General features: G+C 44.1%; 1 protein-coding gene across 1 annotated transcript in view; it reads left to right on the forward strand.

Annotated features, from left to right (window-relative positions):
- The window catches only part of DOCK2 (dedicator of cytokinesis 2), a 418,809-nt gene that overhangs the window by 342,283 nt on the left and 51,534 nt on the right, over positions 1 to 24,992 (forward strand). The window contains exons 31-33 of the mRNA XM_040444509.1: positions 6,116 to 6,216; positions 6,307 to 6,365; positions 17,340 to 17,488. Of these exons, the coding sequence (XP_040300443.1) occupies positions 6,116 to 6,216; positions 6,307 to 6,365; positions 17,340 to 17,488 (309 nt within the window). The remainder of the gene's footprint in view (positions 1 to 6,115; positions 6,217 to 6,306; positions 6,366 to 17,339; positions 17,489 to 24,992) is intronic.

The raw sequence follows: 24,992 nt of genomic DNA on the forward strand, positions 1-24,992 counted from the left end.
CCCCCCCCCCCCCAGAGTACTTCCCACCCAGGGAAGATCCTGGTGGGACAACTTCACCACACCAAAAGATGGTCGCATGCTTGGGGATAGTTTCTTTGGCCATACCTGCTTCAGCTTGAGGACTCTAGACTACCTCTAACATGATGTTCCTAACCTGAATCCATGATTGGAGGCTTTTACTCCCAAAATCGCTCCCAAATTCCCAAATTAACAAGAATGCACGGGGAGTGCTGGGCTCATTAATGAACTCGCTCAACAAATATTTCCTGAGCATGTGCTGGGTTAGACACAACACTGGATATTGGATATTCAACAGCGAATAAAAAGAGGGGGTTCTTGCCTGCAGGATGCTCACATCCATTAGAAGAGACAGGAAATAAATAAGTTCAACTTAAAACATGTCAAAAATCCTGTGAACAGGGTGTAATGAAGGTGAATGGGTGGATCTGCTTTAGACAGGGCACATTGGGAAGGCTTCCCCAGGAAGTGATATTTGGAAGGCAGCTATGCTCACCATTATATGACCAATGCCCACTTAGGAAGTGATTTTTGAACTGAGATTGCAAGATGAAGTAGGAGTTTTCTAGGCAGTGATTTCCTCATTTGGCCCTTATAATTACCTCCCTTTACATACTATTAGCTTCATCTTTCTAGATGAGGAAACTGAGCCTCAGAGAGGTAGGGCAACTTGCCCATGAAAATGGAGCTGATAACTGGAGTGGAACCCTGGAAGGCAACCTTACAGTGTCTATTAAAACAAACAACAAAGACAACAAACAACAAAATCTATGTAGACCTTGTCTCTTAACAGTTCCAGATCTCGGAATGTTTACTACATTATAGTCTCTCATGCATAAAGATGTATAAACAAAATGTTGATTACAGCACTGCTGCTAAAGAAAAAAAAGTTGGAGTTAATCTGAATGCTTATAAACAGGTAATTGGTTAAAATTAAAGTATGTACTTATAGAAGAATACCATACAGCAATAAAAGAGACAGAAGTAGATCTGTACAGGCTAATGTGGAAACATAGGCAAGAAATATTGATGAGAGAAAAAAGCAAAGTACAGCAGACTACTTTTTTTAAAAAAATGTCTATACATGTTTGTTTATACATAAAAAGATTTTTAGGATATCCAGGAAAGTGTTAAAAAATTTTTCTTCTGAGGAATTAGACTAGGGTCCAAGTAGTATGGAAAATTACTTTTTATCATTTAATCTTTTATACCATTTTTTTTGCCATGTGTATATTACACTTATAATTTTTTGAGAGTTAATTGAAAGTAACTAAATTCTAGTTATACCCGCTAGCAGTATGACTTTGGGTGGTCATTTATGTGGATCTCACTGTTTACTTACATTTGTGAAATAAGGGAGTTCAACCAGATGACCCTTAAATTTATTCTAGTTCTAACTTTCTATTGTCCTATTATTTCAAAATATTAAATTTCCAATCAGAAGCCACCTCAACTCTTCCCCAGGGAAGAAAGATCCATATGTTTGACTAAAGCCTCTGTGGCTTGCCTGAGCCAGCTGAGCTGGGTACTTAATAGACATGCCACCAGGCAGTTTGGAGCAGGGAGGAAAGAAAAATCTAGAACCTTTTGAAACAATGGGAGAATTTTTCTAACAATATGGTGATCAATCAATAAATATTTTCTAGCACCCAGCTACATTTAAGCCATTGTGCTGAATATGGCATTAGGGATACACATAAGTAGAAGACAAGATCCTTGGTGCTTGTGGAGCTTACATTTGGAAAGACAGGACAGACAAATAATCTATGACTAGCACCATGGACAATGTCACCACTCCATTTACTGAGCACCTGACATGTGCCAAGCCTGTGGTGGATGATTTCATGTGCATTTTATTTTATTTTATTTTACTTATTATGAAATTTATTGTCAAATTGGTTTCCATACAACACCCAGTGCTCATCCCAACAGGTGCCCTCCTCAATACCCATCACCTACCCTCCCCACCCTCCCACCCCCCATCAACCCTCAGTTTATTCTCAGTTTTTAAGAGTTTCTTATGGTTTGGCTCCCTCCCTCTCTAACCTTTTTTTTCCCCTTCCCCTCCCCCATGGTCTTCTGTTCAGTTTCTCAGGATCCACATAAGAGTGAAAACATATGGTATCTGTCTTTCTCTGTATGACTTATTTCACTTAGCGTAACACTCTCCAGTTCCATCCATGTTGCTACCAAAGGCCATATTTCATTCTTTCTCATTGCCAAATAGTATTCCATTGTTTATATAAACCACAATTTCTTTATCCACTTTATCCAGGAAAATGAGATTCAGAAGTCAAATAAGTAGCTAAAGGCAACCCAACTAGTAAGAGATAGAACTGGTATTCACATCGTAGTCCATGAGACACTGATGCTTGTATTTTCTTCACTACCACTGGATGATATTGTCACGGAATGTGAGTAGAGCACAAGGGTAGGTGTAGAACAGTAGACCCAAATCTGTGGTTGCACATATTAAGAGCTACTCAAATTCGGAAGGGTTGAGCAGACCCGATGTGCCATCTGAGAAGGCTTTGTGAAAGAAGTGGGTCTTGAACGGGGCTTTGATGAAAGAATAGAACTTAGGTGCAATAGGTGAGCCAAGCCAAGGAGGCCAAGATGCTCATGTTGTGTCTATGGAGTCTGAGCAGATCAGCCCCCTTGGAATAGACACTTTATTGAGGGAGAAAACACTGGAAATTGAATGAGGCCTGGAAAGCCATGTTATTGCATTTTGTCCTGGTTCTTTAGGAGCAAAAGACAAGGAAGGTCCAGAGCAGAGGCATTATGAGCACCCAGAAATGTCTGCTTTGGCCACTGCTCACCTTTCAGGCTATTGCATAGAGCCACTCACCATGACAGACTTCCCTCAGTTCCAAAATTGGTTCCACATAGCTCTCTGGGCAAAACTAGGCTAGGCCTGTGGATGAGATACTTAGGGGCACATTTCTGATCTACTAAGAAAAAAGAGGCATAGGATCTATGATCTCATAACCCACAAAGATCTTCAAGGAGGGAAGACAAAGGAAAATCAGGTTCACTTCTAAGCATGTACCCCACAGAATTGAAAACATACATCCACGCAAACACTTGTATGTAGAAATTCATAGATACATTATTCATAATAGCCAAAATGTGGCAACCACACAAATGTCAGTCAATGGATGAATGGGTAAGTAAAATGTGGTATATCCATATGATAAATTAGTATTCAGCAGTAAAAATAAGTGAAGTACTGATACATGTGACAGCACAGATGAACCTTGAAAAACATTATGCTTAGTGAAAGAAGCCAGACATGAAAGGTTACATATTTTATTATTCCCTTTCTATGAAATGTCAGATTGAGCAAATCCACAGGGACAGAAAGTAGATTAGTGATTTCCAGGGGCTAAGGGGGAGACAAGAATGGGGAATGACTGCTAATAGTGGGGATGGTTGTATTACCTTTTGTGAATATACTGAAAACTATTGAATTCTATACTCTAAAAAGTGAATGTTATGATATATGGATTATATATAACAGGAATGGGGTGGCAGAGAAAACATTTTTGAAGGACTAAGTCAGGACAGAGGCTAGCAAGAGACTCTAGATTTGACGTGTCTGTGTGTTCCAGATGTGTTGAGGGGACACTTCTGGAATGGCTTTTGAAAGTAATAGCAATTCAACTTACTTTGTCCTATCTTTGTTCTTATTGTGCCCTAATTATTCTTATGGAAATTTCCCGAAATCAGGAATTTATCACCTTCAAAATAACACTTTCCATGCCCTTTGACCGGGTTTTCTGTTTCCTTGGATTGTTGTTCCATCTGATCTTAAATGGGGGGAGGTATTAGCTGTGCTTAGGCAGACCAAAGCAACACATTTTCAGAACCTGCAAGTCATGGGGGCACCAGGAGGAAGGACAGCCAGAGTGGCCGGGAGAACTGACCTGTATAGTGTGTTTGGATAAGCAGTGTTACTACGGAAACAGGAGAGCTTGAGATGTGATTCTTATGGGAAGTTTTTGAAGGATGTTGAGGAAGGGAGTGATAGAACCCACCTTGGTTTTTTTTTTTTTTTGAACCCACCTTGTTTTAAGAAGATCCTCTGGTCTCTGTGTGGAGAGTTGACTTGATGGACTCCACAAGCCAGTAGTTTGCTTCTTTGTACTCCAGGAGCGGCTTGGTCTTTCGGACCCTGGGAGATAAATTTCAAAAAAGAAAAACTTTTTCTGCCCACAGAATGCGAGCCCCATGGGGGTAGGGACTGCTGTCTGTGTATGTGAACTCTCTATGCCCACATGACGACAATGCCTAGCATGTAGAAGGTGTTCAATAAAAAATGTATTAATGCATCTTCAGGCAAAGACTGACCATGGTGTGTAGAAAGAGTCCTCAACTTTGATCAGAAGGCCTGAGTTCAAATTCCAGATCTACTGTGTATGTGACAAATTGAGTGACCTTTGGAAAAATACCTAACCCCTCCAAGCCTCATTATCTTCATCTGTAAAATGGGACTAATGGTAGCTACCAGATTTTAAGAGATGCAAGGAGGGATGTATGGGAAAGTGCCTGGCCCATGGTAAAAATGAAATACTTGTTTTCTTCTTTCTGAAACTGGAAGCATAAGCCCATTTGAAAGCAACACTCTGGGCAGCAGTAATGATGTTATCAAGGGTAAAGCTGCCTTTTGCTTAGTCTTGGCCATCTGAAACCTCCAATGAATATCTTTGAATTAAGGATGAAAGTCTCAATGGTGAATGATTTCTCTAGCTAGTGTTACCCATCTTCTTGCTAGTCAGTGTTGAGAGGGGGCTGAAAGTGGATAAGTTTGTGCAGCAAAGTTCCCCCCACCATCTGCTCCTTATAGGGGCTTGTCATCTTATAATAATAGCCCTGAGCACTCAAGGAGCCAGGTTGTACTATTTCCTCTGCTACCAAAGGAATCAATATATATAGCCAGTGCTTTTGAGCCCTTACAGAGATCCATGCCCTTTAAAAACATCATCTCATGTAACCTTTACTACTAGGTCTCTGCAATGGGTACAGGGGGTACCCCTTTTGCAGATGGGTTCACTAAGGCTCCATTTCTCAGGTTCTGTAGATTGTATCAATATCGTTATCACTGCAGCCAATACTTTGGAGCACTTGCCATGTGCAGAATGCTTTGCTGGTTCTATTTTAACAAAAGCCAGTGGAGTGGTGTCTTGTATTAGCCCTAGTATTTAGCACCAACTGATCATGTAAGTATTATAATTACAACGAGCCTACCTATAAACCAGGCCCTCAGAGGTTCTTGAACTCAAATGAACATCAGAATTACCCAGAGTGCTTATGAACACACAGATTTCAGAGTCTGATTCAGTAGGTCTAGGGTAGAGCCAGAGAATTTGCATTTCTTTTTTTTTTTTAATGTTTATTTATTTTTTGAGAGAGAGAGAGAGGGAGAGGGAGAGTGGATAGAGAGATGGGGGGACAGAGAATCCCAGACAGGCCCTGCATTGTCAACACAGAGACCAATGCGGGGCTCAAACCCATGAACAGTGAGATCATGCCCTGAGCCAAAATCAAGAGCCTGACTGAGCCATCCGGGCGCCCCAGATAATTTGCATATCTAACAAGTTCCCAGGTGATGCTATTGCTAGTGGTCTGGGGCCATACCTTGAAACCATTGACCTAAGGGGAAGGAGGAGGCAAAATGTTCTAAGACAGAATGGGTTTCAGGCTGGTCCTCTGAGCTATCAGGTGGATTAGGGAGGACTTCCAAAAATACATATCCCTCATCAACCTCTAATTCTACCAGGGCACTCAGCTTGGGCAAGTTGTTTGTCTTTCAAAACACAAAATGAAGCAATTTTTCAAAAGCAGCCCTAAAACCCTCCCCTGTCACCAGACTGGGGACCTGGTCAGTGCCTAGAGAAATCCATCCATTGTCCTTGCTTTGGCCAGGATGTTAATTTCAGAGTTCATGCCAGTTAGAAAATTGCAGTGCACAGAATTAAACTGGTTCTGCCACTATCTTCTGCCATTTTCATAAATTGTTCACATTACCCAGCATTTAATATGCTTTCCCACTTCAGACCCTCTCCATGACTGTTCTCTACTCCTTCATTTACAGCTGTGGAACAACTATTTTCATCTGGCGGTGGCTTTTATCACTCAGGATTCTCTGCAGCTGGAGCAGTTCTCGCATGCCAAATACAACAAAATCCTGAATAAGTAGGTTGAATATTTGGATCTCCTTGAAGTGGGGGCTTCATGGAAATCTCTGAGATGGAGACTGAAGCAGACATTTGTTGTTTCTCATAGGTATGGGGACATGAGACGGCTAATTGGCTTCTCCATCCGTGATATGTGGTACAAGCTTGGTGAGTAGGCTCATGCATCCAGACAGACACATCTGCACATGCCAAGCTCCTTCTAGAAGACCATCTGTTAGAGGGCCACAGGGGTTTCAGTAGTGGGAGCTTGAAATAACAGTTTATCACTGTGTGCATCCTGGGTCCTTAATAAGCGCCTGATGAGAGAGAGTGCCCATCCCCATGTCCTGCCCCCAAACAGCCGCAGATCTTGCTTGATGCCCCTGAGGGCTTAAGAAGTCAAATTGGAATTTACAAAAAGGAGGAAGGGCAGGACTGCTGAGGGAATTCATGTTCTCACACATCACATGCATGCTTCCTGCTGACTGGTGTGCCCTTCCACCTCCAGTTTCTTAAGTGATGTTGTGATGTACAAAAGACCCTCCAACCCCACGGAGGAGAATTGGCTCTGTGGAAGATGAGGGTCTTTTGTGACATGATTTGAGCCGGAGGGTGACCCCAGAAGCCACCCCTGTCCCAGTGAGCTACAGGACTCATGTGTGAACTGTGTGGTACCCGTGGATGGAAGGAAGTGGAGATGGAATCAGGGAGACATTTATTGAGAGTCTGAGTCAGCCCTGTGCTAAGGAGATCTTATTTAATCTTCAGTCACCTTCTGCAAGATGGAAAAATGCCCCCTCCTTTTATTGATCAGGAAACTCAGAGAGGGAAGTAACTTGCTTGAGATCAAACAGCTGCAAGGCCCAGAGCTTGGTTTTGATCCCACAAGGACAGGGGCCACACATCTTGCCTCAGGCCTGAATCCTGCTCCATAAATATAAGTGTTGAAAGGATGAATGGATAGGTGGATAGATTAATGAGTAGTTACAAGTAATGAACTATTTTCATCTCCAATTTTCCTGTGCCCTTCTTGACTCTCTGCTGCTAATCTACTCTGCCCTGGGCTTGGATGTAGCCATCTTCAGAGGAGACACAGGGACTGTGCCCAGTTTTCGGATTCAACCTAAGTTACCTCTCCTGACATTGCTTCTTGCTTCCCTAGGGGTTTTAATGTCTTTCAGTTCCCTTCGGGTTTCCTGGACAGCAGTTTCTTGCCCTTTCCAGCAAGGTCCATTCACTGCAGGGGAAGCACAGTGGATAGACCATCAGTCTGGGTTCTGTGGTCTCTGGCAGCATCAGACTTGGGTTAAGAGCACACACTGGTACCAGAAGGGCTATGAATTGCTTTACAAAATCAAAGGGTAGCCTGGACAACCAGGCCCAGAACAGACTGCCACATGCCCGCCTTGGGCCTTGCCCTGTCATTTACAAGCTGTGAGATCCAAAGCAAGGGGACTGAGTGACACTGGGTAGAATCTGGGGAAATAGCACCTTCTCCCAGGGCGCTTATGAGTTTCATAAGAGTAAAAACTGAGAGAGTAAAGCCATGGAGGCCATACCCATAGTCAGAATTTTTATCATCATTTTCATCCTTGCCCCATCAGGACAGAACCTAATTTTCCTGTTATGCCTCTTTAATCATTAGCAGCAGGCCTATAGGGCAGGGCCCAGGCAGGTAATGTAAAAGAGTGAAGGGGCTGGGATATGTTAAACCCACAGACATCCATAACACAGGGTCCTGTCAACATTTGGAGTTGGATAATTCTTTGTTGTAGGGATGCCCTGTGCACTGCAAGATATTTAATAGCATCCCCGACCTCTACTCACTAGATGCCAACAGCATCCTCCCTACTCCCTAGTTGTGACAATCAAAAAAGTCTGTAGACATTGCCAAATGTCCGTGGGGAGGGGGAAAGGGATGTGCAAAACCACCACTTTTTGAAAACCACTGCTGTAAAGAAATACTATCTCTGCCCTATTTTTCTAGAAAAGCATGCCTTTATCAGTCTTTTATTTCTCCACTTTGGAAACGGACAGGGATATAAGAAATATTTTATGTGTCATTGACCATTATTCTTCAATAGGAAAAAAAAAAAAAAAAGGATAGTGCAAGTGCAAGGCTACCTAATAGTCAGCAAATGGCCTCAGGGTCAGGAATATGGGAGGAAGTAGCTGGCCTGGAACGAAGTCAAGCAAACATACCCCCAGCGGAAGGGGCAGCTGCCATTCTGATCTGATTCATTGCCATCCTGTTAGAAAGCAAGGCCAATGATGTCCCCATCTTCCAGTTTTTCAAAAGAAGCCAGGAAACAAATTTTTTAAATGCATTTTCCAATTTCTAAATATTGATGATAACTAATCGGAAGTTTTAAAAACATTGCATATGCCCGGTGAAACATGAGTGGCCCGGGTTTGGTTTGCGTTTGACCTTGCACTCTTTGCTTCACAACGGCAGAGACGAGGTAAAGCCACGTCTTTACCTTCGTGTGTGGTGTGGGCTTCCTTTCCCACACCAATACCCCAGCCGTTGCCAGAACTGCAAAACCAGGATCTGTGCTTTGTTTGTCTCTAGCTCTTCCACACAGGCTGCTCTTTCCTGAATGTCCTTCATTGCCGTTGTTTTGCACACAGAAGATTTTATTTAGATATAGATTATGTTTTGGCAGACGTTCCTGCACTCCCAATTATGCTGATGAATGGAAAGATGTTACCAAATATTCCACCTGCTTAGAATTCCACAGAACATCAGAGCTGGAAGGGCCCTTTAGAGATCATATTGTCCAGAATTTTTCTAACGTTTATTTTTAGCTGAGGGCCAATAAAAAAAAAAAAAAAAAAGAATCTCCTGCTCAATACATAAGTTGGTTGAAAGCCAAGCTGTTCTAACTAAAGTGGGGTGGGGGGCCCAGAGCCCATTATAATGGGCCACACCTGAGCTCCCATGTGGACCCCTGAAGATTATCTGGGGAAAGATCCTGAAGCACTTCAGAGAAGGGTGTAAAGTTATGGGTCTAATCCAACCCACCACTTTACCTGTGAGGAAACTGAGGCACAGAGAGGTGAAGAGGTATGTACAAAGTCAGATCGTGGATTAAGAAGCAGATTCAGGACAAGGACCCTGGCCTGAGTGTCTGTCCTGAAGTATTGCAGACTCCTTGCTATTTGCAAATATGAATGATGAATTACTGCAATTAAAAGATATACTTGGGGCGCCTGGGTGGCTCAGTTGGTTAAGCATCTGACTTCGGCTCAGGTCATGATCTCACGGTTCATGAGTTCAAGAGTCATGTTGGGCTCTGTGCTGACAGCTCAGAGCCGGGAACCTGCTTCGGATTCTGTGTCTTCTTCTCTCTCCGCCCCTCCCCTGCTGGCGCTCTCTCTCTCTTCTCTCTCAACTCAAAAATAAATAAACATTAAAAAAAAAAGATATACTTATTAGGGTTTGGGGTTGCAAGAAAGAGAAACTGACTGTGCCTGCCTTAATCAAAGAAGGTACTTACCAGAAGGGCAAGGAGAACCAGGCTGTGAAGGACAGGGTCAGAGCCACTTTAGGATCCAGGGGAGGTGGCACAACTTTGCCTTTAGTATGTTCCATTCAGGCATCACCCTGTTTAAAGATCCAGTCCCCAGAGGATGTCATTCTATTGGCCTTCCTTGGATGATCTCTCCCTTGATGGTCCCACCAAGTCTCTGTCCATTGAAGGGGGTATATTTTCCCAAAGTAAGATGTTTATGGAGTTTTTTTTTTTTTTTGGGGGGGGGGTGGTCAAAGTCACTGATGTCCACTGAATAAAACAAGAAGTGAAGGATCTCTTGCGAAGATGGTCACCCTCCTCACCTCTTGGCCTGGGCTTCCATAAAGAGGAAAGTACATCAGCCTGAAGGGATTTTCCTGTTACTCATTAGTTACATAGCTGCCTTCCTCCTCAGCTGTCTTCCTTCAGGCATAAGTGAACAGAAAGAGGAGGCAGAGTGAATGGATGGTTTCCCATCCCCACCCCACCTTGTGTTCTACTAGATGCTGGCATTAGCATGCATTCTCCTAGTATGCTAATGAGGTTAACCTGATAATCCATACCAGGACTAAGCACTGTACACACTAGAGACCAATGTAGTAGATAATGATAGGTTTTAAAGTACAATTTATGGGATATCCAAGACCAAGTGAAACTTAGAAGCTGTCTGTGGCAGACACAGCTGAGAACCCACACAATACCATTCTTCCCTTCTTCCTGGTTAACTGAATCCTAGGTTTTCTTTTTTTTCATGATCACAATTTGCTCAGTTAACAACATCCTACTGCACATGATGGCCATATGACACATCTCTGTCCAAAGAGAGTCAACAGAAACAAACTTGTTGGGGCTTCAGGAAATCCTTTTTGTCCAATTTAAAACAAAAAAGGGAAGGGGACAAATTCAATGAGCACAACACATTTTTTGCCCATAGACCTTCCCCTTCTTCCTTTCTGGAAAACAAGATGCTTGGGTGTACAGTATCCAGTTTGAAGCTATGAAGACAAAAGTCATATGCTAAGGATGGGGGAGCAGCTCAGGACTGACCATCTTTTGACTTCTTGTTAAGGAAGAAAACTAATGCAAAACTTACTCAGTGTAGCCATGGTAATCAGATTTATGTTACATCCCTAACTGATACATCATCCAATTCAACCCCCCCCCATTTTATAGGGGAGCTCACTAAGGCCCAGAGAGGCACAAGGACATTCCCAAGGTCAACAAATCAGTGATTCAGCTGAAGTGAAAGAACCTATCTCTTGTTCCCAAGTCCAATATTCTGACTAATATTTTTTCAGAATATGCAAATTATTTTCAAAGAGTGTGAAATAGTGAACTGTTTTTCCAAGACTACTGATAATGAGTAAATCATAATGCATACTAACCTTTTAAATTTTGTTTTAATGCCCAAAGCAATCAGGGCATCATCACCATGATCATCAGTATCATCATCATCTTCTTCTTCTCATCAGGAAAGATTTGAGCAATCCTGTGATGATAAGATAGCTAATTGCAAAGATAATCTCAGGCTTAAAGATTATTTAACATTCTTCAGAGAAAAGCCTAGACAAATACGTGTGTGTGCATGTCTCTGTGTTTGTGTGTGCTTTTGTGACAGAGGTTACTTGTGGGAGGTTTTGATGGAGAGAAGGACCACATCTTGTTACCAGGGCCAGAGCACTAAGGGGTTAATGCCATTTGTGTTTTTGGAATGGGACTATGCCAAATGTAATATACGTTTCCTGATAGTATAACATCATAACATTTGATTTCTGCTTGAAGTGAAGCAATGCACATTTTGCCAAAATGACTTTGCACTTAGCCATCCCACATTCACTTGGGTTAACGTCAGGCTGCGGGGTTAACAGTCTTCGTGGGAAAGAAAGACAAATTCAAGCGGCTGGCATCATGGCCTCGTCTGTGGGGAGGTTGCTACTGGCAGAGCCATGAGATCAACTGGGCCTTTACTTTTTAGGCATGTACAGAGTGCCCAGCTCAGCACTAGGCTCCGGAAGGGTGGGAGAATTGGAGAAGGATAAGGCACAGTCCCCACCTCTCTAAGAAGAGGCACCATCTAGTCCTAAGAGTAGAACAAACTAAGAATTTAAAGAACAAACTGAGATGTGTTCTTTAACGTGAAGTGTGTGGTAGAGACTCAAGAGTTCAGGTAAATGGGAGGTAGGCAAGGGCAGTAAGGATGGATCCACTCGGGAAAATGGCTCTTGAATGAGACCCCAGTCTGGCCCATGTCCAGACTGAAAGAAAGAGGGGAAAGGACAGGTATTCCAGGAGAGCAACCAGCCTACACAAGCATGGCTTCTTAGGTTTGGAGGAAGCTGCTGGCAGGAAATAGAAAATGGAAATAGGGAGGCATCCATCCATCCATGTATCCAACTGAATATTGATTTACTCATTGAATAGCAAATACTGAGCAAAATATTGTGGTAGGCTGAATAACATTTCCCCCAAGATGTTAATGTCCTTATCCCTAGATCCAGTGTATATATTACCTTACAAAGTGGACTTCTCAGACATGATTAAGAATTTTGCAGATGGTGAGAGTATGCTGGACTGTCCAGGTGGACCCAATGCAGCCACAGGGTCCTTAGAAGTGAATAAAAGGAGTCAGGAGAGTCAGAGAGGGATTTAAAGAAGATGCACTTCTGGCTTTGAAGATGGAAGAAGAGACCAGGAGGCAAGGAATGTAGGTAGCTTCTAGAAGCTGCAAGAGGAAAGTACATAGTTTCTTCCTAAGACCCTCCAGAAGGAACTCAGCCCTGCTCACACTTTGATCTTAGTTCAATGAAACCCATTTCAGACTTCTGACATCCAGAAATATAAAATGGTAACTTTGTTTGTGTTAAGCCACTAAGTTTGTGGTGATTTATAACAGCAGCAACAGGAAACTAATATGAGCATCCTCTAAATGCCAGGCACTGTGCCTCTGGCTGGAGTTACAACTGGAAACAGGTTCGTGATAGAGCCCTTGACTTCATAGACTCGTGATCATTGCACTGAATAGCAACCTACTGATTGCAGAGCTATCTCGTTATGGTCAAAGGGGATTGCTGCAGAGCAGAAGTTTGGGGCAGCTGGAGACTCTGTAAAGGACAGTCTCATGAGTGAGCCGAGGATGGCCTCGATGAGGAATGGTGTGGAGCCTTCGCTCCAGAGCAGTCATATTCTCTGAAACTGGAATGTGAGCCCCCTGTCTAAATGCAAAGTTTTTAAAAAGAAAAATGAAATAGTGAGATTAATGGTACAATATATTTGATGTAACCCCGTATTCCAAAGTGTTATCATTTCAGCATGCAATCAATACAGAACATTATTGAGATGTGTTAACTTTTGTTTTTGGTTTCCAGAACTCATTCTTTGAAATCTAGTGGGCTTTTTATACTCAACAGCACATCTCAACCTGGACTAGTCTCAAGCGCTCAAAAGATACATGTGGCTGTAGCTTCCGTATTTGATAGAATGATGTTAGAGAATCAGTGGGGTTTATTTGCGGGGACAGGTGGAGGTAGGGTTCCATGTAGAAATGGGGTCAGGGAGAGGGAAGGGAAAGCAGGGTGGCCAGAGGAGGGCCCATATGTAGGCCCAAGGAGGAGGAACAGAGTGTGCCTGAGGCATGGAGCCAGGCATGGAGGGAGGACAGGCAGGCAAGAGGAAAGATGAATGGTACAGAGCAGGAGCATTGAACCAAACAGGCCTACAGAGCTGGGTCCCAAGAGCAACAGAAGCCATGGAAGGATTGTAAACTGTGGATCAACATGGTCAGATTGGAGTTTTTCAAACATCTTTGAGGACAGATTATGAAATATTTAGATGGGATAAAGAAGGGTCTGCAGGGTTGTGAGTGTCAGCCCTGGGAGAAAAGGTAAATCCATCCTGACCCTCTCTCCCCATGCCAGCTCTTTGCTCTGGAGGTGAACAAGTAAACTGATAGGTATAAAATGTTCCATGCAAAGCTCTAGGAAGCTCCATGCATTGCAACATGTCTTTATATGTTACTTTTTCCAGAATCCAGCAGAGGCTGAGCTTATAGTACTCACCATCATCATCACCACTGTCAACATCAGTACTTCCTGAGCCTTTCTAATGAGCCACTCTGCAGAGCCCTCTGTTTATATGAACTCTTTTAAGCTTCTCAACAATCCTACCAAGCAGGGATTATTTTTATCTCCATTTTACAGATGAGATCACAGAGGCTCAGGGAAGTTAAATGACAGGCACAAAGCCACGGGGCCATGGAGTGGGCCACAGTGGGACCTGATTGTAGGGCTCAGCGATTCTCCAAGGCCTGGGGGGAAGCTGGAGCTGGGTATGTGCTGGACGATGAGGAGCAGACAGACTGCCTGTCTCAGAGCAGTGCCAGAAGGGAGCTTTTCCAAGCCTGAGCCAGAGCAGCAGAGATCTGTGTTCTCTCTTCCCCTTTGGAACTGAATGTGTGATCTTTCTGGGTCGGCCCAGCTTTACTTCAGAGTCCCAGGGAGGATGCAGGACTCTGAAATCCAGGAGATCATGACCTGTCCACATCCCTGTTCATTCCAGAGTCTGTGTCCACCTTTGGAGAGCCATCTTCTCTCCAAAAGAGTGCCCCTTCTGTTCGTATCAGCTTCACAAGGTCAGTGACTGACTCTACTCTGGTCTCAGCAGATTCACAACAATGGTCTCTTTCTCCCCCCTCCCTCCCCACTCCCTTCCTCCCTCTTCCTTTTCTGTCAGGTCATCTTCTTAGTGCCCTGATACCAGTCTCCTCCTGAGAGGTGTGATAGATGAGGCCATTGCACAGATTAGAAACCCAGGCCTGAGAACACACAGGACTCCTTTCCACCCACACACCGAAGCTCTTCTCTGTGCTCTCATTACCACCAGAGCCTTTCCCAAAGCCTATGTAATTTGGCATGTGGATTTATCCTGCTGGCTTATTGGCACTTTAAAAGCCTTTTCTAATTGGTATCTGTGCTCAGTGAGATTCAGCTTCCATTATATGAAAAAAGACCCTCTTTCTGATTCCTTGCCTTGCCTTTTTTGGAATACAGCAGCAGGTGTGTCTCTTGAATGAGGATTTTTTTTTTTTCCAAATGAGTTTGCATCCAATTAACTACAAATGTGTGTGTGTGTGTGTGTATGTGTGTGCACGTGTGTGCGTGTCTGTGTGTATAAAGACACACATATGCACACATTCAGATTATTTGAACACAAAATCCAATGTGCTGAAATTCTGCTTTTGATGTAAATGAATAAAATTTCTTCACAGAGCATTGTAAGGGGCATTCAGCTCACACTGTATTTAGAGATCAGCATCTTTCTCCATTTCCCCGATTCTTCCAAACATCTCTTCAACTGACTGCAAAGAATGGAGGTCAAAAGTATCTAACAAATCCCTGGTCTACAGCATGTCCGCTCTTTATTTTAAACCATCTTAAATATATCCTTATCATACCCAATGCCCTCCAGTATTCTAAAGGCCTTTGTTGCATAAGCAATTTCTCCATTCCGTGGTGGCTTATCTGACAGTTTCCCATTTACTTTCTACTTATTATTGCACTTGACTTTGAATTTTAAAACCCCACTGTGGGTTTAAAGGATCTTGAAGGACGAAATCAAAAACCTAGATTAGCAATTACTATAAACCTGCTACAATGTACAATTTTTTTTCTTTTCTATTTGGGCCAAAACGAAGACTGGAAGCTCAAGTGTAATCCAAATGCATCATAAAATGAAGCGGATATCCTGGAAAAGTGTCTTTATATTTCACAAAACTCTCAGCCTGACTTCACCATTTCATTCTCACTAGCCGAAGGTAGTCCTAGGATGATGCCTTTTTTATCTGAATTCTGGGGAAATACTTGAGCATTAAGCCTCATTTTAGGCTACATGAAAATTCATTTTCTTGCAGTTTCCCTCTTGGCTCCTTGTCTGAACTTTAATCGAAAGCAACAGCACCAGGCTGTGCGCCATACCACCCGAGTTTCTGCGCCCGCAGGAGCTCTCTGCTCCAGGTTGGGCTCTGAGGCTCTGAAGTGGCAGCCGCTGATGGAACACCCGAGCATCAGCTTTGATGATAGGGTGACCTGGATACGCTTGCCCTCGCTTTCTGGGAAATCCCTGCGACTCCTAAGTGCCCCTCACCGTGCCTCTCTCGTGTGTATTCTGAGTAGTCTGCTTAGTTCTGGCTCAACAAGGCTTCCCTTGATGGTTCATTCTGGCCACACACCAGAACAGTAGTAGCTAACACTGTGTAAAGTGTGACACATGCCAAGCACTGTCCTGGGCACTTGGTAAAAATCCGTTTATTCTTCACAACAAGCCTATCAAATACATACTCTTATTCTCCCAGGTTACAGGTGAGGACACTGAGGCCCCAAGTGGTGAGATCAACTTGTCTAATATCTTACAGCAGTTGACGGTGGAGTCAGTTTACAAATTCAGGCAATTCTAGCTCCAGGATCAGTGCCCTTAACCACTGTGCCACACTACTTGTACCCCTAGATGCTGATTCTTCCAGGCTCTGTGCTAAGTATACACAGGTATATTTTCACATGGTCTTCTCAACAGGTGTGTATATGTATTGCTTTTGCATTTTTATAAAGATGTATATCCAAGTCATATAGCTAGTTAGGTCAGGCAATTGATTTCCTCATTCAACAGACATGTATTGAGCATCTAATATGTCCTGTAGTCAGTGCCATAGGTACAACAGTGAGAACAGACATTGTCTCTACTCTCGTGAAATGGAGGAGGCAGATAGTTATCATATTATTTCACAAATAAAGCCATAATTGCAAAGTTGGGGGAGAAGGCACAACACAAGAAGCCAGTGCAGAGGGTCTGACCTACCTGGGGTGGGAAGGCACCCGCTGGGGGCTTTTCTCAACATATCTATCCAGTGGGACCCTTCCAGGGGAAGCCAGGTGGCAATGGGGGTGTTGGGGCACAGACAGGAAAAACTATTCTCAACAAAGGAGCACTGTGTGCATAGGCCTGGCAGTGAAGGACACAAAGTGAGTTTGTGACACCGGAAGCAGGCCAGTGTAGCTAGAATGCCAAGAGCAACAGGCAGTTCACAGGAATGGCTCACCATTCCACTTACTATTGCATTGGCCATACTGTTCCCTCAAGGGGAAGGGTGTGGGAGTGCTTCACGATTCCGCTGACCATACTATTAGTAGCAGATTCTTAGCAGCAAATTTTGCTTTTCCTGTTTCATGAAATAGTTGGTAAAAGCATGTTTTCCAATCTCAGAAACATGGTGTGTGATGTAGACAGGCATAGTTTCAAATATCCCTGTGATTGGCCGTCACCAACATATTGCATCAGGGCTCCATTTGCCAAGGAGATCATGCAGGTAAAAGCCCTTGTAAGCAGTGACATGCTTTCCACAAACCCACGTTATTATCCTTAATAACAGCTCGTTCTGGATGATGCATGCGCCTCTTACAGAAGTTAATATATGTAAAGTGTTCAAAATGGTGCCAGGCTCCCATAAACAACCATATATGTGTTAACTATTGTTTTTACTATTCTGCCTCCCTTCTTTTCCTTTCCACAGACTTGGTCTGAGGAGGATCTGTGCATCATGAAAACTGTTTTATGTGTCCATGCCCCTCTTCTCTTACAGGCCAGAACAAAATCTGCTTCATCCCAGGCATGGTGGGACCTATATTAGAGATGACACTTATCCCTGAGGCTGAGCTCCGGAAAGCCACCATACCAATCTTCTTCGACATGATGCTGTGTGAATATCAAAGGAGTGGGGATTTCAAAAAGGTAAAAAATGAGGCTGGAAACCCATGCCATCCTCCCTAATCCCCAGCCCATTTCCCCATAATGATATCCTCGTTCCATCTGCCTGGGCTTCATTCAGGGGCTTGACAGTAGGCAAGGGACATTATTCATGTGCCCAGAATGAGCTGGCAGATTGGATTAGGTCACTATTTTATCATGCTTTGCTGCCCAAGGCCAAGATGAAAATGTGCTTTCTTGCTGGGTATCAGCTTGGTCCCTTTCTCAATAGTACAAGGACCATACTTCCCTACCTAAGAGTTCCCTCGAGGTGTGTCCAAAGAGCCCGCCCCTCCCACCTGCCTTCATCTCACGCCGGCCTCTGTCCAGCTCTTTCTCTTCTGGGACAACTTGGAGGCTCTATATTGTCTAGAAGGAGCTGAGCTTCCCAGGAGTCACACTCAGCCATGAGTGAAAATGACAGCGAATGGAGTCAAAGGCCTGTTGCTCAGGAGAGACTTGTGGATCTGCGGTGGCAGTAGGAGGCTTTCCCCAGCATGGAGGGAGTGGGCAACTTGGGTGCAATGCAAGTGTCATTGGCCAAATGTTTTCATTAAAAGTCCCATCAGACTTGAAGGATGAGGACCGCTCTCTGGGCCCAGTCACTGTAGAAGCTTCTGACAGTGGAATAAGCACCCATTTCCACAACAGGCTCCTGGCAGTGTTCTGTAGTTTCATCCAGCTCAGGAAGGTTGGTCTTCAAGTCTTGCCAGACTGCCTCTGCCGAGGTTCCCTCAAATCTTGCCCCGCTGTCCTCTCCGCCACACCTTCCCACCTGGTTTTACCCCTTACAGGCTCTTTCTCCCCCTCCCCCAGCGTTTTTGCCTCTCACTCGAGACCATCTCCTGCCACCCAACAGTTCCCCTTAAGACAGGTACTTAAAAAGCAACAAATTCCAAACTGTGTTTCCTTAAAATCCTTACAGATCTCTCCCCTCTCTGGCTTACTGGTTCTCTAATCCTCACCCAGTAAAGTGCAAACCCTTATGCTTGCATTCAGGGCCTTCCTTGCTCTTCACTCAGCCCTTTCAGCCATTATGCCTACCTCCTTCCCCACCCCCCCCAACCTGTTCCCCAGCTATTTCCTGCAGCTCACGAGAATTGGGTTACCTCCGTCAATGTCCTCCTCCATGCATTTCTCCTTCTTTCTACGCTCTGCCATGTTCACAGTTCTGCCTGCCATCACCTAAACTCCTACTGATCCTGCAAAGTCCAGTGCAGTCCTGTGTCCTTTAAGAGACCTTTTCTCTCCATTCCTACATCATTTTATCTGTCTGAGGTATGATGATTATATACTGCCTTGTGTTATACTCATTTCTGAGCATTTTCTGCATCTTCCTCAACCTTATCTAATAAAGGTGATGATGATGATGATGACAAAAATGACTGCCATTAACTGGGTGCTTACTATGTATCAGGCACACCATCAGTACTTTCCATGCATTAGTTCCTGTGATCTTGTTTATTGCAACCCTATAGAGAGTTAGGTAGCATTATGATACCCATTTTACAGATGAAAATACCGAAGCTTAGGGAGGTGAAGTCACTTGCCTGAAGTCACACATCAACAAAGAGGTGGGGCAGAGGCTGCAACACACAAGTCGCTATAGTCCCCAAACCATGCTGTGCCCACTGCATCATCCCGTCCCTGGTATTGTCACAGTAAATGTTGCCTGAGTGAAAAATGAATGGCATCCTCTTCATTAGTGCTTTCTCAAAATATGTTCCATAGAGCACTAATCCAACCAGATGCTCTAGGGAGGAGGGTTTGGAAATTAAATACCTTTGGAATCTACTGCATATGGTAACCCCTCTTAGAGATCTCCAGTGCACATTAACATAGTCAAAGCACTGAGGCATTCCACGGTAAACAGACCTGCCCAGTTTCTCAAACTTATTTGTGTAAGAAACATCAATTGGATGTGCCATTCTGCCAATCACTTTGGAAAACATTGTTCTAAGGAGAAAAAGAGACTACAGTTGGTCCCCGACTTATAATGGTTCGATTTATGGTATTTGGACTTAACAATGGTGTGAAAGTGATACACATTCAGTAGAAACCTTACTTTGAATTTTGAACTTTGGTCTTTTCCTGAGCTAGTGGTAGGCAGTAGATTCTCTGCCGTGTGCTGGGCAGCAGCAGTGAGCCACAGCTCCCAGTCAGCCATGAGGGTAAACACGTGACCATGAGGGTAAACAAGAGATTTACTTAGAACCATTCTATGCCCACATAACCATTCTATTTCTCATTTTCAGTAAAGTATTCAGTAAATTCCATGAGCTGACCAACATTTTATTATAAAATAGGTTTTGCATTAGATGATTTTGCCCAACTATAGGCTAATGTTAGTGTCCTGAACATGTTTAAGGTAGGCTGGGCTGCAGTGGGTTAGGGATATTAAATGCATTTTTGAATTAACTATATTTTCAACTTACAATGGGTTTATCAGACATAACCTTATTATAAGCTGAGAAAGATCTGTAGTTAGCTCTGATGATATCAGTGTGAGATAGTACTCTTCTGCCCAGGGATTAATTAGCAGGAGCTTTCTAGTCCCAGAAAGGCTAGTGACCAGCTGTCCCCTCTTTCAGCAAAGAGCCTGAAAAGAAATCAGGTTGAGGAGTTCAGATAAAGAAAGATACCATATCCAATCAGTTGGGATAAGGGGGAGTAGAAGGTGAAACACTGGATTGGGTATTGAAGGCAGTTTGCAGTCTGCTGACTTTTAAGGGGGACGCCAACTATGTGAAGCTTGGAAACACGTAGAGGGCACACAATGTGACATAAAGGGCATCATACTTACCCTCAGATCAGTACACCCTCCAGAGGCATGTGCACCAGCTGGCTCAGAAGATGTCCTAGGGGCAGGTGTGCAAAGGAAACACTCCAAGTACCTGATGGTATGCAATGTTTAAAAAACAAGCAAGCCCGTCATTTCTGGATTACAACCTGCAGTTGTATTTGGTGGCCTTCAGAGGCTTGACTGAATGTGATTTTTTTTTCCCTGAAAGGATTTCCTTATTGTGGCATCCCCATGACATCCACCCACCTGTTTTCTATGAATGGGGGTCATCCTTGGACTCCTCACTCGAAGCATGTGTTCATCGTAATAATGTTCCCCAATTGCTTCTCTTAATTTCTCCCTTATCAAAAGAGACAGGACAATCAAGCTGACTAATGGGGCAGCTTCCCATGAAAAAAACAGCTGGTGTGATTGGCAGGAACTCAGCTGTGGGGTAAGCAGATCCAGGCACGACTCCTTGGTTCAGAGTAAGCAGCCATGAAGGTTTTCCCAGGAAAGGAGGATGCCAGTCCCCCAGGAGCCCCAAGCAGCCCTGATGGCCAAATCCAGAGCAAACCCCAGCACTGGGTCTGAAATCCAGGAGGTCTTGCATGCAAACTAGCATTAGGGAATGATGCCAAAATTATCAGCTAAAAACTAGGTTTCTAGAAGGTGACAGATAGGCTTTCCTTTCTAAAATTTGAGTTTCTTAAAGGAAATAGCAGAACCCAAAGGAAAAGTTAGCAGGACCCCTGCCTCTGGCCAGGGACACAACATCTTGTGGTTTTCTTGCCACCCTGCTTTTGCTCAGGCTCTTCCTTTGATTTCTTCACCTGAAGAGATTCTACTCATCCTTCAGCTGAGGCCTCACATTTTGAGATGGCCCTTCCTGCTTCCGGAGGCAGTGGTTCATCTGGATGCAAAAGACAGATGGGCTCAAGCAGGATGTGCATGGGCTGGAACTGGGACAGGAGGGGGTTAAACACTGATGGGCTTAACGGGGTGTGGGGGTGGGGAAAAGGAGGCTCTGGGGCAATCTCTTTCTCTGCTCTGAGTTTTTTTGCAACTTCATTGCCAGATTTCCCTGTCTTCTCTTGTAGCCCAAATTAGATAGCTCTTGCATTTGACTGATAACCTTTACCCCTCCTAAGTACAGCACTTCACCCAAGACCATCTCAGGGGTTCCTATCCTGTGACTCAGACTGAATGTCCCATCCCTGGCACACTGTTACTCCTTGGTGGGGCAATGGACAGGACAGTTTTGGCAAAAGGAGCCTTGGCTTGCCACATTCATGCCCAGTCAGTGTGAAATGTGTCTTGACCTACCTAAGTGAGGCTCAGGCATATCACTTGACCCACACTGCATGACGATCTGCTCATAGATCTCTCTCTGTCACAAGACCGTGAGATTTTCTGGGGCCAAGGCTAGTCTCTCATTCCTGAACTTGTCAAGTGCCTGTCATGAGTGTGGGTGAGAACCATGTCAATGTTCCCAGGATGAATGGAAGCATTTAGACCTGCATCCTTCCACATTTCAGAGGAAAAGCCTTAGCACAGGGAGGAACATTCCAGTGAATATTTTCATCATTTAGGGTAATGAGGGTAGCTGATGATTGCTTGAGTAATCCCCAGGGGCTGGGTAGACCAGCTGTTTTCCTGGCCAATTTTTTGTGCAGGGAGGGGTTTTGGGGTGTCTGGGTGAAGATGGTGGCAAAGAGTCAGAGTCCTGGGGTCTAGAGACTGAGGAGAGTGATTGCCTATTTTACAGATTGTAGAACAGGACTGTGGCACAATCAGCCTGAGGGTCTGAGCCATAGTAGGCAAGATGTCCTAGAGAAAACTCCTCTCAGAGATGGAAGAGGTAACAGCATTTGGTAGCACCTAGAACAGCACCTGGGACTCAGCATGAGCTCAATAATTGCTTGGTAAATGAATTAATGGACAGAGATATCAGTTGAGCAGATCCCCTGAAACGGAGTCTTGGCTTAGAGTAAGGGGGTGCTTCAGATGGCTTAGAATATAATGAAGAAAAGAACAATCGATTCAATAAATATATACTGGGCACCTACTGTGTTCTGGCCAGTGTGCTTTGGAGTTAGACAGACTTGCTGCTTGTGGGCTGGATAAATTTGGTAAGTTATTTAACCTCTTTCAAGCCCAGCTTCTTCATCTGTAAAATGAATATCATAATACCATTATAGGTTCCCAAACCCAAGCTCCACAGGCAATGATCTGGAGCAGGTGGAGACAAGATAACTCAAAGAAAATTAGGAAGCTGCACTGACTCCCTAAAGCATCCCTTCTCACATGACACTACCTTCTCCTGCTTTCCCCCAAGTCTGCTTCCAGCCACCCCAGACAACCAGCATTTCACTAACAAAGGAGGCCACGGGCTGACTTACTGGTGCCAGTTCTATCCCTATCACTCAGCCATCCTGGCCTTTCACACTATCTCTGCCCCTCCCATACGAAGTCAAAGTCAGAACCAGACATTTGAAGAAGAGCTCTTGTTCCCTAAATTTCACACTTCAACAGGATTCTAGGCAAACAAATAAGGAAAATAGCCAAGATATTCTAAAGTAGTAAGGAGAGGTCACAAAAGCAATTTGGGGAAGGCATGATGCAAACGTGAGGCCCGCATGAGTCATTCTGCTGGAGGAGGGAGGCCCACTCAGGAGGGCTGGGCTCTTAGAGTTCACTTCCTTTTTCCTGAGTAGGGCCTCTTAAGATTCCTGGTGGGCCTCTGTAGCATTGACTTCTGCGAAAGTAACCTGCAGATGCTCCTTAACAAATATCCCCCTTGCAGGGGTGGGTGAGGAGTCAACAATGTGATGCAGCTGTACAGCTGTGGAGAAAACGGAATTGATTTGGAGGAGCCAGACCTTTGTTTTAAGCTCTGCACAGTGGCATGGCACAGTGTATGTGTGAGAGCATATGCTGGACCCTTGGGCCTGCTCTAGGTCAAGTCCATCCATGCTTTGAAACCCAAGACAAAGATTCCACTTTGCCTCAGTTTCCTCATTTAAAAAATAAAAATTAGGATATCTATCTCCCTTGGCTATCATAAAGACTAACTGAGATGGTGATACTGTTGACAATGGCAATGTTGACAGTGTCATGATAACAATTATTGAGCACTTACTATGTGCCAAGTACCACGCTAGCCTTTCCCATGTATTTTCCCATTAACTTCTCCCAACACTACTCTAAGTAGCTGCTGTTTTATTTATTTATTTATTTATTTATTTATTTATTTATTTATTTATTTTTAAGTTTTTGAGAGAGAGAGAGAGAAGCATGTACATACCATTAGGGGAGGGGCAGAGGAAGAGAGAGAGAGAATTTTTTTCATTTTTCAAAGTGTATTTATTTTGAGAGAGAGAGAGAGCAGAAATGGGAAGGGACAGAGAGAGGGGGAGAGAGAGAGAGAGAATGCCAAGAACTCTCCATGTTGTCAGCGTGGAGCCCAATGCAGGGCTTGAACTCACAAACCATGAGATTATGACCTTAGCTGAAACCAAAAGTCGGGCGCTTAACCGACTGAGCCACCCAGGCACCCCGAGAAAGAGAGAATCTTAAGCAGGCTCCATGTTCAGAATGGAGCCTGGTGCAGGGCTTAATCCCATGACCCTAGCATCATGACCTGAGCCAAAATCAAGAGCTGAATGCTCAACCAACTGAACCACCAGGGGACCCAGTAGGTGCTGTTTTAAATCTTCACGTAATAGATGAGAAAATTGAGCCTCAGGAAGCTTATTAACTTTCCCAAGATCACATAGTGGGGAGAAAAGTCAAAGCAAGACTCAAACTAAGTCTCTTGGATGCCAAAGGCTGTGGTCATAGCCGCTCCTGCGCACAGTGCCTGCTTGGGAACAAAACGGGCTGGCGTCTGTCAGGGGATGTGCTTGACTGAAACCTTCGCTCTCCGACCTGGCCTGAAGGGCTCACGCGTGGCACAGAGTCATCCAGCTCTGCACAGCCCCTGGCACCCTGTAATTTTCTTCCCTGCAGGCTCTTTGTGACCTTGTGACAAGTGCTTATTTACCCCATGCACTTCTCTGCTCTAAAGGAAAGTTCATCGCATCGGGAGGAATCATGCCAACACTTAACACTGAACAACTCAGACAAGGAAAAAAATGCTATTTTTCTCCCATAAAGCTGCTTTCCAGTAACATTCAGCAGTAGTAACAATAACATTAGCAGTAATCATAAGCAGATGAGCAAACCCAATGCACATTTGAGTTTATGCTCTCCCCTGGTGCTTTATATATAAAGTCTCCTCCAGTCCTCCTAACCACCCCATGTGGTAGGGGCCACTATTATATTGATAGGGTCCACAGGCCAAATCTGTCCTGTTACCTGTTTTTGTAAATAAAGTTTTATTAGAATACAGCCATACTGATTTGTCTGTACATTATCTATGGTTGCTTTTGTGTTACAGCAGCAGAGCTGAGTAGTTGTAATAAAGACTGACTAACCCACAAAGACTAAAATATTTACAATCTGTCCCTTTACAGAAAATGTTTGCCGACCCCTGATGCCTGATATAAACTCTGAAGTGGGATTAGAAAGACCTGATAGCTTTCCTAAGATGGTGGAGGGAATGGAGCAGACATGTAAATCAGATGGTCTAACATCAGAGCCCATGCTTGCAGTCCTTTAGCTGTATTACTTCCTGCCCCAAGCTTGGCACAGTAGACATCTCTA

Source organism: Herpailurus yagouaroundi, unplaced genomic scaffold, assembly GCF_014898765.1.
Source record: "Herpailurus yagouaroundi ecotype Mexico unplaced genomic scaffold, PumYag 29, whole genome shotgun sequence".
Lineage (NCBI taxonomy): Eukaryota > Metazoa > Chordata > Mammalia > Carnivora > Felidae > Herpailurus > Herpailurus yagouaroundi.